Source organism: Urocitellus parryii, chromosome 13 (genome assembly GCF_045843805.1).
Source record: "Urocitellus parryii isolate mUroPar1 chromosome 13, mUroPar1.hap1, whole genome shotgun sequence".
Classification (NCBI taxonomy): Eukaryota; Metazoa; Chordata; class Mammalia; order Rodentia; family Sciuridae; genus Urocitellus; species Urocitellus parryii.
Window position 1 is genome coordinate 37,777,150 of NC_135543.1, and position 12,584 is coordinate 37,789,733.

At 38.7% G+C, this 12,584-nt stretch overlaps 1 protein-coding gene across 1 annotated transcript in view; it reads right to left on the reverse strand.

The window, feature by feature from the left end:
• Positions 1–12,584, reverse strand: part of Asxl3 (ASXL transcriptional regulator 3) — a 101,473-nt gene that overhangs the window by 15,460 nt on the left and 73,429 nt on the right. The window contains exon 7 of the mRNA XM_077792402.1: positions 250–346. Within this exon, the coding sequence (XP_077648528.1) occupies positions 250–346 (97 nt within the window). The remainder of the gene's footprint in view (positions 1–249; positions 347–12,584) is intronic.

Sequence of the window (12,584 nt, forward strand, 5' to 3'; positions counted from 1 at the left end):
CATTTCAAAGAAAATCATGCTGCATCAAAAATGTTTACTACATCCCAGATAATATCCTGCTTTCTTCAAAAATATCTGACAGCAAAATGCCAACTACAACAAAAGAATCAGTGAAGTCATCTGTGAGGTTTTGACTAAATTAAAATATATTGGAGGGAGGAAAAGACCTGGAAATCAGAGAAAGGTACAAAGCTCAATACTGTATGTGAACTCCAATATGTCACATCATAACAGAGAACCGAAATTTACCTTCTGCCAGTCGCTGTTTCCATCCTTGTGCTGCATATGCAAAGAATTCATTATTTAGAGCTGAAGTACTGAGGCGTAAAATTCCATCACTTCCCATCTACGAAATAAGCCGACAAAAACAAGATCCCATCAGGAATAATTCAAAGCAAAAAAGTATGCAGTAAAGCAGTAAAAACTGAATGAGGCTGGTGTGTGTGTGTGTGTGTGTGTGTGTGTGTTTATGTGTCTGTTTGTCTGTGTTGGGGATCAAGGCTGGAGGAAGGAAAGACAGAAAAAGGACCCCTCCCCCCAAAAAAAATAAATCCCGTAGCATAAAAATTATGAATCCTGCTTGCTGATGCGGGACATGGAAAGAAGAGTATTGTCCTTGACTGGCTTCTTATGCAGTTGTGGAGTGCAGATAAAACACAAAAGAGAAACAATGTCAGGCATTAGGTGAGTGGGGATTAAGAAATGCAAAAAGTAAAAGCTATGGGAGATATTTGGGTACCTGTGAGTACTTAGGAAGAACTTGATACAGGGGGTGGAACTGGTGCAGAGTTGAGAGATTAATAGGATTTGAACAGAAGGATTAGAGTTCTAGGTATGGAGTATAGTGTCCTAGGATGAGAGCTTTCTTACAGAGGCAGGACAATGACATCAAAACCAGTCCCAAAGGTATGAGGGTCCTTTAGTTGGTACTCAAAGATCTGGCAAATTATAGCCCCAACTACTTCCAAAGATTTCTTCTTACTCTATAGATATTCACTAATATCTGAGAACACGTTTCTATTATTTTCTCTATTCTCCATCTTCAACCACTGAAACACTAACCTCCTTTTAAGATTTAACTCAATGCTTTCATGAATGTCTGGGAAACCATCTTTCCAGAGCAAAGGAGAATATCAAATTTAAAAATGAACATTATACGATTTGTTCTAATGTCAAACCCAGAGGGCTGGGGATGTAGCTCGGTTTGTAGAGTGCTTGCCTTGCCCACATAAGGCCCACAAGGCCCTGGGTTCAATCTCCAGCACCACAAAAAAAAAAAAAAAAAAAAAAAAAAAAAAATCAGTCAAAATCAAATCCAGAAAAGAGAGACATCAAGAATAAATGAGATATGCTGTTTGATAGCCAAAGATGCCAATCTGTGCTTTCTTCATCTAAGAAGAAACTGGTAACCATGCATGGAAAACTTAAGGCAAAAGTTCATTCATTAATTGTTTACTCTATCTTAATTTTCACCTTTATTCAACATATACTTATTATATAACACCCATGTGAAACTATCTGCCTGGCACTTGCATGGTACTGGCACTACAGTAACAACAAAGGAAACCCCACTATCCTAATGTTTTGAATATATTCTACATAGGGCAGATGCTTCTGGTTCTTGTATGGCCCTTTCTGGGTCCACCTGGGTTCCACATGGCTGTAATTAAGTTAGGTCACCTTGCCAATGTCCTTTCTCACGGACTACCACTGCCCAGAGGCATGAAGGGGAAATGTCCCATCCTTTGGATAATTATAGGACACTATGCTCTAGAGTATGGCTTATGTACTGAACCAACAGATGATAATTGGTGATGTGTCCTCAGTGACTACAAGTGGGTCTGGGTACTAAGGAGTGGAAATGAGCCATCATACTACCAATCCCTGGGACACACTTGCATGTGGTGTGAATCCAGTCCCCACAGCTCTAGATGCTGTGGGCTTAGAAGTCCAAGTTGCCTGGAGTGGTGCATTTCTGCAAAGGAATAGTTTCTCAATTCTGGCACTACTATCATTTGGGGCAGATAATTCTTTGTTGTGGATGCACAGTAGCGGTGTGGTATTTAGTAGCATCCCTGGCTTCTACTCACTAGATACCAGTAGTGACCCCTCTTCTCAGATGTGATAACTAAAAGTGTCTCCAAACATTATTAAGTGCAATTTGGAGACAGAATCATCCCCAGATAAGAACCAGTATGCTACTAGACAACACAGAGGCTTTACTGTAGCTAAGCTCTGCCTGGTTACTTTGTACTTTTCATCCTTAGGACTATCAAGCAAAGAGAAGAGTTACTAGACAATGAGATGATCAGCCCTAAATATCATTAGAGAACAGGACTGCTGCCTCAGAGTGAAGCCAACAGGAAGACTGTGGGTGTGTGGATTCACTGGAATATCGCTTCTAACTAGCAAAAGTGATGGTCTGAAGACAAACAGAAATGGTCTTCAAAAGAGATGAGTGACTGCAAACACAGACTTAAAACAACCAGTGCAGCCTATAGCTGACCCAGTAACCCCTAGACATATGTCTTTTTTTTTCTTTCCAACTTATCATGGCCAACTACCCCTTAAAGAGTAAGTAACACAGTGGTCATCACGTAAGGCACAGCAATATTTGAATGGTGTAAGTAGACTGTACCGGACCGGACGATGGTAGTGCCCCACTCCATGTCCTCTAGCCAACACAGCGCAGAGAAGCTGGGTGAACACTTCAATGCACTCCTCTTACCCAATCCTCTAAAGCTACAGGACACTCTGTGAAGCACAAAGGTCTTTGAGGTACATTCCAGGACAGCCAGGGCATACACAGTTTGGTCCCGGGAGCCACTAAATATCCGCGAGAGGAAAGGCCCCCAGTCTCCTGAAGTCCCTGCGTGGGAAAATTCTGTGGCCTCGTTTACAAGTGTTCTCTGAAGTTCCTCAAGCAGCACTGAGTCCAACTGTCCAGGGTTTCTTCACTCCCTTTCTCACACTATTAAACCCCTGGCTTCTGCTTCCAAACTAGTAGTACTCAGGTTCTTGTCCTGCCTCTGCTTTGGGAGCAAAGGGACCAGGGAAAATCTTAAATAAGACAGCTAAGCCATGAAGTTTGGGCTCTAAGCCCTACCTGGGAATAGCATAGCGAATGTACCATGGGTTCACACGAAGCCCCAGGTCAGTGGCTCCCAGGTCTCAGATTCCCCTCTTATTTACTTCCACGTTTTACTGTCTTTCGTCAATGTGTGCCCCATGGGGGAAAGCTGCAAAGCATGTTTTAGGTAATGGGAAACTATCCAAAATGTTGAAGCCTTAGAAAAATCTAAAAAGACTCATGATTAAAAAGATGGTTTTAGAAGCTGTGTAAAAGATGGGAAAGAAAGGGAAAAGTGGACTCTCAGAGACATCACTAGAAATCTTGTTAGTATTTCAGTAAAAGATGACAAAAGAAAAGCAAAACTGGAAGAAACTCAAGATTTGGCGAATGTCTTCAGGACTGAGGAAATAAAGGCTTTGAGAGACTATTTCAGAAAACACTAAAATTTCTCAAGAGGATTCTGGGAGATGGGGTGGATTTGTAAAGGATAACCACCCTTGAGTACATGTCTTCAAGGAACCCTATCCAGGAGGCTGAGCAAAGAGGACAAGGATGAGGATAAGATGGTTATCTGAACAGGCGTCTAGGAAGCATGAGGGACATTCTCTGCAAACGCAGGCTCTGAATACCTGTGCTAGCGGTAGAAAAGGAGCTCTTCCACTGAGGAAGTCAGAAAGGGAAGAGGTGTTCCTCCTGCATATGTCGACTGAAGTTAGGACCAGTGGGCAGAGGCCAAGTTCCCAGAAAAGGTGAAGAACTGTGTCATACAGAGCTGATTTATGGAAAGTACAGTAGAAAGGGTCAGAATTATTCTATATTTGAGGGCATATTTGCAGCACTACATTCTTCACTCTCTGTGCAATGCTTTGTATCTTGCAGGTCCTCTATAATAGTTTATTGTTCTGTCTTTATTTTGGATAGTGAAAGGTTGAAGATTAAAGTCTGGTAGCTGATACACAGAACTGTAGTTGTGTTATGCTGCCAGGCGAGGGACTTGAGTAGTTTCTAACTGAAATTTCAGCGTGATTTTGAAACACAAAGAAATAGCAGATCCAGATTCACTCTGACAGATTCTCAAGATTTCAGCACACAAAAAATGCAAGGCAGTGTGACATCAACACACTCAAGAATAAAAAAGCTAGCCCCGGAGGGGAATGTTTATCTTTTAAAACAGAAAAATAATATGAAATGCCAGATTCCTAGCCTATAGGAGACGGCCCAATTAAATATAAGGGCTAAATCAGACCTAGGAAATATATGCCAATAAAACTTTTAAAACACAATTAATTTTATGGCCTTTAAGAAATACTGTCTAAAAGATATAACATTTTAATGAACTGGAACAATAAACATTTCCGAAAGATCTATTTATTGCTGAGCTATAAATTCTTGCATTTTTCATTAGCCTTAATAGAAGCATTCATTCTAAAAAGATTACCTAAATATAATGAACTGTCTAACTAAAGTATTGATAAGTTATACTTTCTTTTAAATGAGCAAAAGGAAAACTGACTGAAATAATGCTTTCAAAGGAAAATAATACCAGTAAAGGAAAACTTACTCATACCTTTTTACTGGAAAGCCTTTCTTTGAGGGATTTTAGCCAGGTTTAAACTATCAATGATTCTATCCCTTGCCTTTGATATTGGCTATATTAACATGTGTTTTATGGGATGAATATCAAGTGGAATTCAAAGGGTTAACCAAATATTGCTATTTCATCCTATCCAATGCTTGAAGCTGGATAAATATTAATACAGTACAAAAATATACTAACATTTCAGTATAATCTTTTAAACCTGTACTAGATTTTCATCACTTTTTTTTCCTTATTTTGTAGTTGTTGCAAGTGATTCTAAATGCACAGTATGGGGGCTGAGTGGAGGAACAGTGAGAAATGTGCTGGAGTTAGAAAATGGATAAATAATGGTACATCTAGAAATACAGGTAGTTTAAAATTCTGTTGACAGTCAATGGGGAGTTGTTCAAAGTTAAGCCAAAACATGATGAAAAGATTCACTTATTGTGTGAAGACAAGCAGATGGCTGATATAGACAGGGTGTCAGGATGGGTCTCCCTGATACTACTAATAAGGGACACTGGAGCAGACACCTGAAGAAGTGTGAAAGTGAGCCATACAGTGATATGAGAAAGAGTTAAGCAAAGGAAATGAAAATGCAAAGACCCTTGGGTAGGTGTGTGAGGAGACTGTTATCCTGTAGATATGTGTGAGACAATGCAAAAATGGCTCAGAAGTGAAATGATTAAGAGTTTTTACCGAATCAGTAGATTAATCAACTGATATAGATAAATAGGACTGCAATTGCAGGCAGGTAGGGTTTGGCTGGAGGTGGTAGATCACTGGGGATATGTCTTTTGGGTTTATATTTTGTCCCTGATAAGTGAAGCTCACTTTCTGCTTTCTGATTGTCATATGCTAAATTGCTTTCCTCCACCATGTCCTTCTGCCACGGGAAGGGTGAAAGATGATTCCCAAGGATAGGCTTGAACGCCTTACCCTCAGGCCCAGAGACAGCCAACCATGGACAGAACCTCTGAAACCATAAGACGAAATAAACTTTTCCTCCTCTATGCTGTTCCTGTTAGGTCTTAAAGGTTGCACTAAAGCAAAATTGACTAAAACAGAGGCTCTTCGTGCTGGAGAATAACCAAAGAACTGGAGGAACAGGGCCAAAGAGCACAGGATCTACTAGGCTTTGTATCCCTCTATAAAGTCTGGCTTCTCCCAGGAGCTGGAAAGCCTTTGGGGGGTTTTAGCCAAAGGAAGGATAAAAGCTGACATTTCAAAAAGATGGTTCTGACTGCTATGTTTGGAAAAACCTCAGACTGGAGCTATCCAATGTTAATAAATGTGAGCGACGTGTGATTTTTAATTTTTCTAGTAATCACACTGAAAAAGATAAAAATATGAAATTAATTCCAATAATACATTTTATCCAATTCAACCTATCCAAAATGTTATTATTTCAACATGTGCCCAATATAAAATGTAGTTGTGAAATAGTTTAAATTATCTTTGAATACTAATATTTCAATATCCTGTGAGTCTTTCTGCAGTACACCTCAACTCAGAGCAGCCATGTTCATAGAAATCAATACTCCCAGGTGCTTAGTGGTTACCACATTAGCACATTTTCAGAATATGAACACAACATAGAAATTAATACAGAGTGATTGAAATAATTTTTTAAAAAAGGAAAATAGGAGCTTGAAGTTGGCGGAAAGAAACAGTTGGGGTCTCATCATATCGCAAGGTTGAGCTGCCAGGACTTGATAATGGACTGGATGTGTGGTATGAGAGAGCATGCACAAGCATGACAGCAGGGATTGGGGGCCGTGGCAATGATAACTATGAAACTGCTATTTGCTAAAGCAAAGATGACTCTCAGAGAAGGGAGTTTGGTGTTCCCCACTTATGGCTGGGTGCTGATCATAACTCCCAGGTGATGTCTTAGATATATGGCTCCTGCTATCTAGGGAAGGGTGTGCCCTGAGGAAAGGCAAGACTCAAGACAGGGCTTCCTATCAAGACACATGAAAAAAAAAATCCAGGGTACATGGGACAGAAAGACTTAACAGTGTTCCCACGATAGGAATAAAGAGGAAGGAGAGAATTACAGGAACCAGAATTGATGGCACTGAGCAAGCGTGCACATGGGGATAGGGTGGGGAGGGGGAAATATGATTCCCAGAGATAGGCTTGAATGCGTGAGCACACACTGCTAGCACACATCAGGACAGGAAAAAATACTATGAGGAACAGTATTTTAGACACAGAAATGATAGGTTTGGCATTGTATATGTTGATGTAAGTGCTTCTTGAGGGCATCCAAATAAAGATGGTGAGTTAAAAAACTGAGAATAGAGGCAAGAAGCTCAAGAGTGAGAGAGAATTAAAAAATAATAATAATTAGGAATTATTGGGGCTGGGGCTGAAGGAGTATTTACTAAAAGACAGCTTAAAGAAGAGCCCTGGAGAGCACTATTGCACAAGGAATCGGGAGAAGTGGATCCTGTTAGAAGACTAAGCAAAACAGCCAGAAGCAGGTAGAAAATCAGAGTAAGTAGCATCACAGATGTGAGAAGCAAAGCACATTCAGAAGATGATCTGAATTGTGCATGTGCTAATACCTATCAAACCACTTAGAATTATTTAGGTCAACACACCTTGTGTAGTATAGTATGTTAGCTGCTGTGTCCAATAAAAAAAAAATCAATAATGTTTTTAGAGCAAAGTCAATCTAGACAGACACACTAAGCAGGAATATAATTCAGTATCAAAAAGAGTCCTTAAAGGGCATATGAACTATCAGTTGTTATCATGGAGCCACTTACAACCTATATGATCAAGAATCCAGTGCCTTTGTAAGCTATACTCCAGTATGAATTAAACTCAGACTGTCATTCTCTAAAAAGTAAGCTTTCATTTTTCACCTTAGTACTTAGTATGATTCAGATGGCTTAGGAGACTCTGTAAGTGAGTTCAAGTTTTATCCAAAAATGAAAATTTTATTTTTTATATTAAGTTACAAAAATGCAAGAAGGTTGCTAAGAGAAGAAAGAGCACCACTTAAGGAAATGGAGTCAGCAATCTATTAAAGACTATTTTTGCAAATAAGTTTTAAGAGCTATTTCTCAAACTAAAGTAAGACAATATTCCTCAAACTGTGCTTTGAAAAATAATATTTTAATGAGTAAATCTATCTAAAAGGAAATTCATTCTTCCTTCCAATCAATATAGTATATGCTTAATAAATATAGCTCATTTTCTTTAAGCATTCTCTAACAAGCTAGAATTTATTTTAAAACCTTCAGAGTGGACTATGTGGCATCTCACAAACTTTTTATACTTGTAGTCAGCTCAGAGAATAATGCAAAATATCTCATGAAACAAGTATTTGCCAGAATACACTTTGGAAAATAATGTATTAAGAGCTGGGGAAGTGTCATTGTCAGAAACAGCCAAGTAAGATAAACCTGGCACAATGAATCTGACAATGCTATGTCGTAAGTCTGTGTTTAACAAACCAATGAAAAATGGGATAATTTTCAGTACATTGCAAAAATTAATTATTCAAAATAAACAAATGAAATAGTAAAAAATTACAAAGAATGAACCTTCACCAACAAGCCTGAGCAATCTCCAAGTTCAAAGCCCACTGCAGGAAATGTTATTTTTTCCTATTCTTTTTGTTAAAAATCAGTATGTGCATAGAACTTTAAAAAAAAAAAACACAATCAGAGATTTTCATTATAAAGATGAAATCAAAATTATTTCTAGTCATATGGGGATTAAAGAAAATAATGTTATATATCATTTTCATACTCCTGCCATCTAATTTAAAAATATATGCAAAGAATCAAGTTAAAAAGAACAAAAGGGAAATTTCAGAGAAAATATTATGAAAAAAATCAACATTTAGATGGAAAAGTGGAATGCTTTTTTTGTAATAATTGTTATGACAGAGATTTAAAGCTGATTTTCATAGTAAAAGCCTCACTTCTTCTGAGCCAAATGAATTCTTTTCTTGCCACTACATATGGTTTTTGTGATCACTGCTGGGCACCAGCAAAGAAATCGCAAGTTATGAAGTTCAGTTTGGAAGAAGAAAGTTCTGCCATACCCAGGACGATGCCAGGGGTAATTCTTAACTAGTCAAGTTATTCAGGGAGTGGAGTGGGCAAAAATACTGGCAACACTGTATTATTAAATGAGATTTGTGACTATATAAACTGTAAAGAGCTTTTGAAAACTAAAGAAAACTCTAAGACGGAATAATGGTAACTAATCTTGTGGGAAAGGATTATCCTCTTATCACCAAAAATAACAGAAATACATTCACATGTGTAGATATAATTAATAGATATGTATGTATATGTGCATACATAACTATATGTGTGTGTACATCCATATCTATACCTGCACACACACATTAACTTATTTATATGTACACAATGTATGCATACACACACACACATGCACAATTTTTTCCCTCTGAAAATACAATTTGTAAGCAATTCAACCACTTGGTTAACATGATGGTCTCCTCTAGAACAGAAACTCTTGCTTTTCCCTTCTACTGATAACCTGCTCAAGTCCCCAAGTATGCAAAGAAAACACTCAACCAAATGTAGGGGAGGACATCCTCAAGGACAAGATGCACTGGCAAGTAATTTCTCAGGCTCCAATTAATAGGAAAAAGCAATTTTGTAGCAAATAGAGAAAAATATAAGTTTTTCTCATAATTTCAGTGCTGTATTACAGTGCATGTAATTAGGAAGACCATGTTTGAGGGATATAAACAATTTTAGAAAGAGATAAGAAAGGGAGAACCTGAATATTAATTCTTAAAAGAGTTTAGTTATTAAGTTTCATCTAGTATATCCAAATGGGATATAGTCAAGTTTAATAAACAGTATTATTAAAAAATAATAATCAAATCCCGGTGACAGTATTATATGTATTCTGACACCTTTCCTAAGAATCATTCTGTTTTCAAATTTCTAAAGGAGAGGAATTGTTATTCAAAGTTCAATAACTTCTTCAATGCTTTAGTAGCCTGCTCAAAGGAGATGCAGCCTGTGGAAAAATCAGTGAAAAATAAATGAAATAAATACATCTAAAGACAAAAATAAAGCCACTGGCAGATCAAGCTTCAATCTAAGATTGGAGAAGGATGTTTTGATGTTCACAATATATCTGCTTTATAAGTAATCTGTGGACAATCATATGCCACACTTTATAATAATCTGATAGGCCTTGACTAGAAGTGTAGTTTTCAAAACGACCCTAAGTTGGATAATAAAATTTGAATATGTTTTGGCAAATATGAAAATGTGTATATGTCTTAAAAAGAGAGTACTCTTATAATTGTATTTTTAATCAATGTTTCCTCTGTGGGAGGGGAGGAAAGAAGCAAGCTTCCAATGTACTCATCCATGAAGCAGAACATTAATGTTTTATTTAGTGAAACTCCAGCTCATGTTCTTATGCAGTTAAAAGGAGGCTGTATTATAAATGTGGTGGGAATCAATGAGTCACTGTTTCCATTTGTAATGCACTGAGCAGCTGTGTTTAGTGAGTATCTATTAGTCACTCATTTCTTTAACAAACATTTCTTAAGTATCTATGATGTGCCAGGAACTGTGAAATGGACAGACAGCTTCTGCTGCCTCAAAGGACAGCACCTACAGTGGGAAGAAAAGGACCAAGTGCCCATCACAGCACCATGAGAAGTGCCCAGAGAAGGAATGGAGGTGAGAACCCTCAAGCTCAGGAGTAGCTGGGCCCTTGTTCCCTCCTCTGTAACCTTTTAATATTTATGCCCCAAAGCACCTGTTTTTGTTGTTGTTTGTTTTTAATGTCTCCTGGGTTTAACAATGGCCCCAATCTACATACGATTCAATAAAATCTACAATAATAACAAGCATCATTAATTTAGCGTAGCTTGAACAAAGTATCATATATAAGTGGCTAATACAATAAAAAATTATTTCTCCATTTTGTAGGCTAGAAAGTCTAAGATCAAGATGGCAGCAGATTTATCTGGGCCCATTTCCTGGTTCATAGATGGTACTTTCTCTGTGCTACATTATGGAAGAGACTCGCTCACTTTGGGGGTTTCTTACAATCTCAATCAAGGCTCTGTCTGTCCTCATGACCCAATCACATCCCAAAGATCCCACCTTCTAAAACCTGCACCCTGAGCATCAGGATGTCAACCACTAAATGCAGGAGTGACATAAACATTCAGACTGCAGCAGTAGGTAGAAGTAGAATCAAAATGACATCCCCCCCACCCCACTGTCAACTGGGGTGCTTTGATTAACACAGGCCTATGGTTTTCTACTCAAAGGGTTTACGTGCAGGTGTGGGGAAAATAGCAGCAAACACAAACAGGATCCCCAGTCCCACTGAGTTATATACGATTACAAATTGTGTTAAGGCCTCCAAAGGTTGGGGGGGGGGGGTGCCACGAGAGACAATTCTGGATGCATGTGTACAGGAAGGCCTCTCTGAGGTACCCACTTCTAAGCAGGGATGTATGTGAAAAATGGGGAGGAGTGAGCCACCAAAACTGAAAAGGCCCAGGAAAAGAAGGAAAGAAGCAGCAGCAGTCACCACAAGTCTGAGAAGACCAGTGACGAACCTAGTTAGAGAAATGACGTGAGTGTGGCAGCTGAAGGGTTATGTTGCCACATCACTGTCACTGGTATTACCGCCCCTTGAATTCTCTTTGGATGGATACTCTTAGCTCACAAGGACTCATCTCTCCACAGTTCAGTCTCATCATTTGTGAACTATGAATAACAAATTACTTACTTCATAGTTTTGGTGAGGATTAAATGAATGAGCATATGTAAAATGCATTAGGTGAAACTGGTTTAGAGAAAGTTCTTGAGAAAGTTTAGGGATAGTAATAATAATCTGGTGGGAGGTGTGACAGACACATTCCAGGGTGTCCCCCAGTGAGTCAAAGTGTGTACACCCCAACTTCATTGGCCCTCTGAGTGCAGGAAGAACCTGTGCCCCGCTTCCAGGTCACAGAAGATGGGGAAGGTGATAGGCAGTCGCTCTTTAATGAGGTTGTGCTATATAAGCAGTCATATAGAAACCAAGCAATCACATTATGTGAGCTGCTGACAGACAGGATGGCCCTTAAGAGGTGAGAACTTCAGCCAGATAGCTGTGAGGAACTGAATTCTACAGGCAACCTGAAGGGACTTGCAAATGAGAATGAAGCCACCTACCTACTGCTTAGTTTCACCTGCTAAGACCCTAAACAAAGGACTGTGCTGAGATTCCTGACCCTTAGGAATTAACCTAATTCCTGAGCCATGGAGACACTACTTAGTGCACTACTTTAAGCTGCTAAATTTGTGGTAATGTACTACACAGCACACACACAAAAACAACAACAACAACAAAATATGAAACAAGAGATGCAAGTAAACTCATTTGATTGCTTTTCTTTTATCAGTTTAGAGACAAAATTATCTGTTAACGACCCCAGGTGTGGATGTGTGTCTGTGTCCAGAGAACAGATAAAGAGAACACAGAACTCAGAGCAGTTTGGTCGAAGTATCAAAAAGATGGATTATAACGAGCAGGCTATAATCTCTAGAGGGCGGGGATCAGTGTCCCATGACAGAGAAGGAGCTTAGTAAATGTTGTTGAATGAACTAATTTTGTTGTGGCTTAGAAGTGTCTCTATTTGATGCAACCACTTAACCCCACCCAGTTGTCTGATGAAGGTGCCCCAAAAGAGACTTTTGTTAGAGTGCACAAGCTAGTGATTTTATAAGGAACATACAGATAGCAGGGGCTACTTTTAGTTACATTCTTCTATGTAAAGAAGAGAAAAAGAAAGCTAACAATGGATTTTAGCTTTTGCCTGAGGTTATCAAGACCACAGTTCTGTTACTGTAACACAACATACCCAAGTGTGGACAATGTATCTCTTCCAATTAAATCATTCAGCCTTAGGCA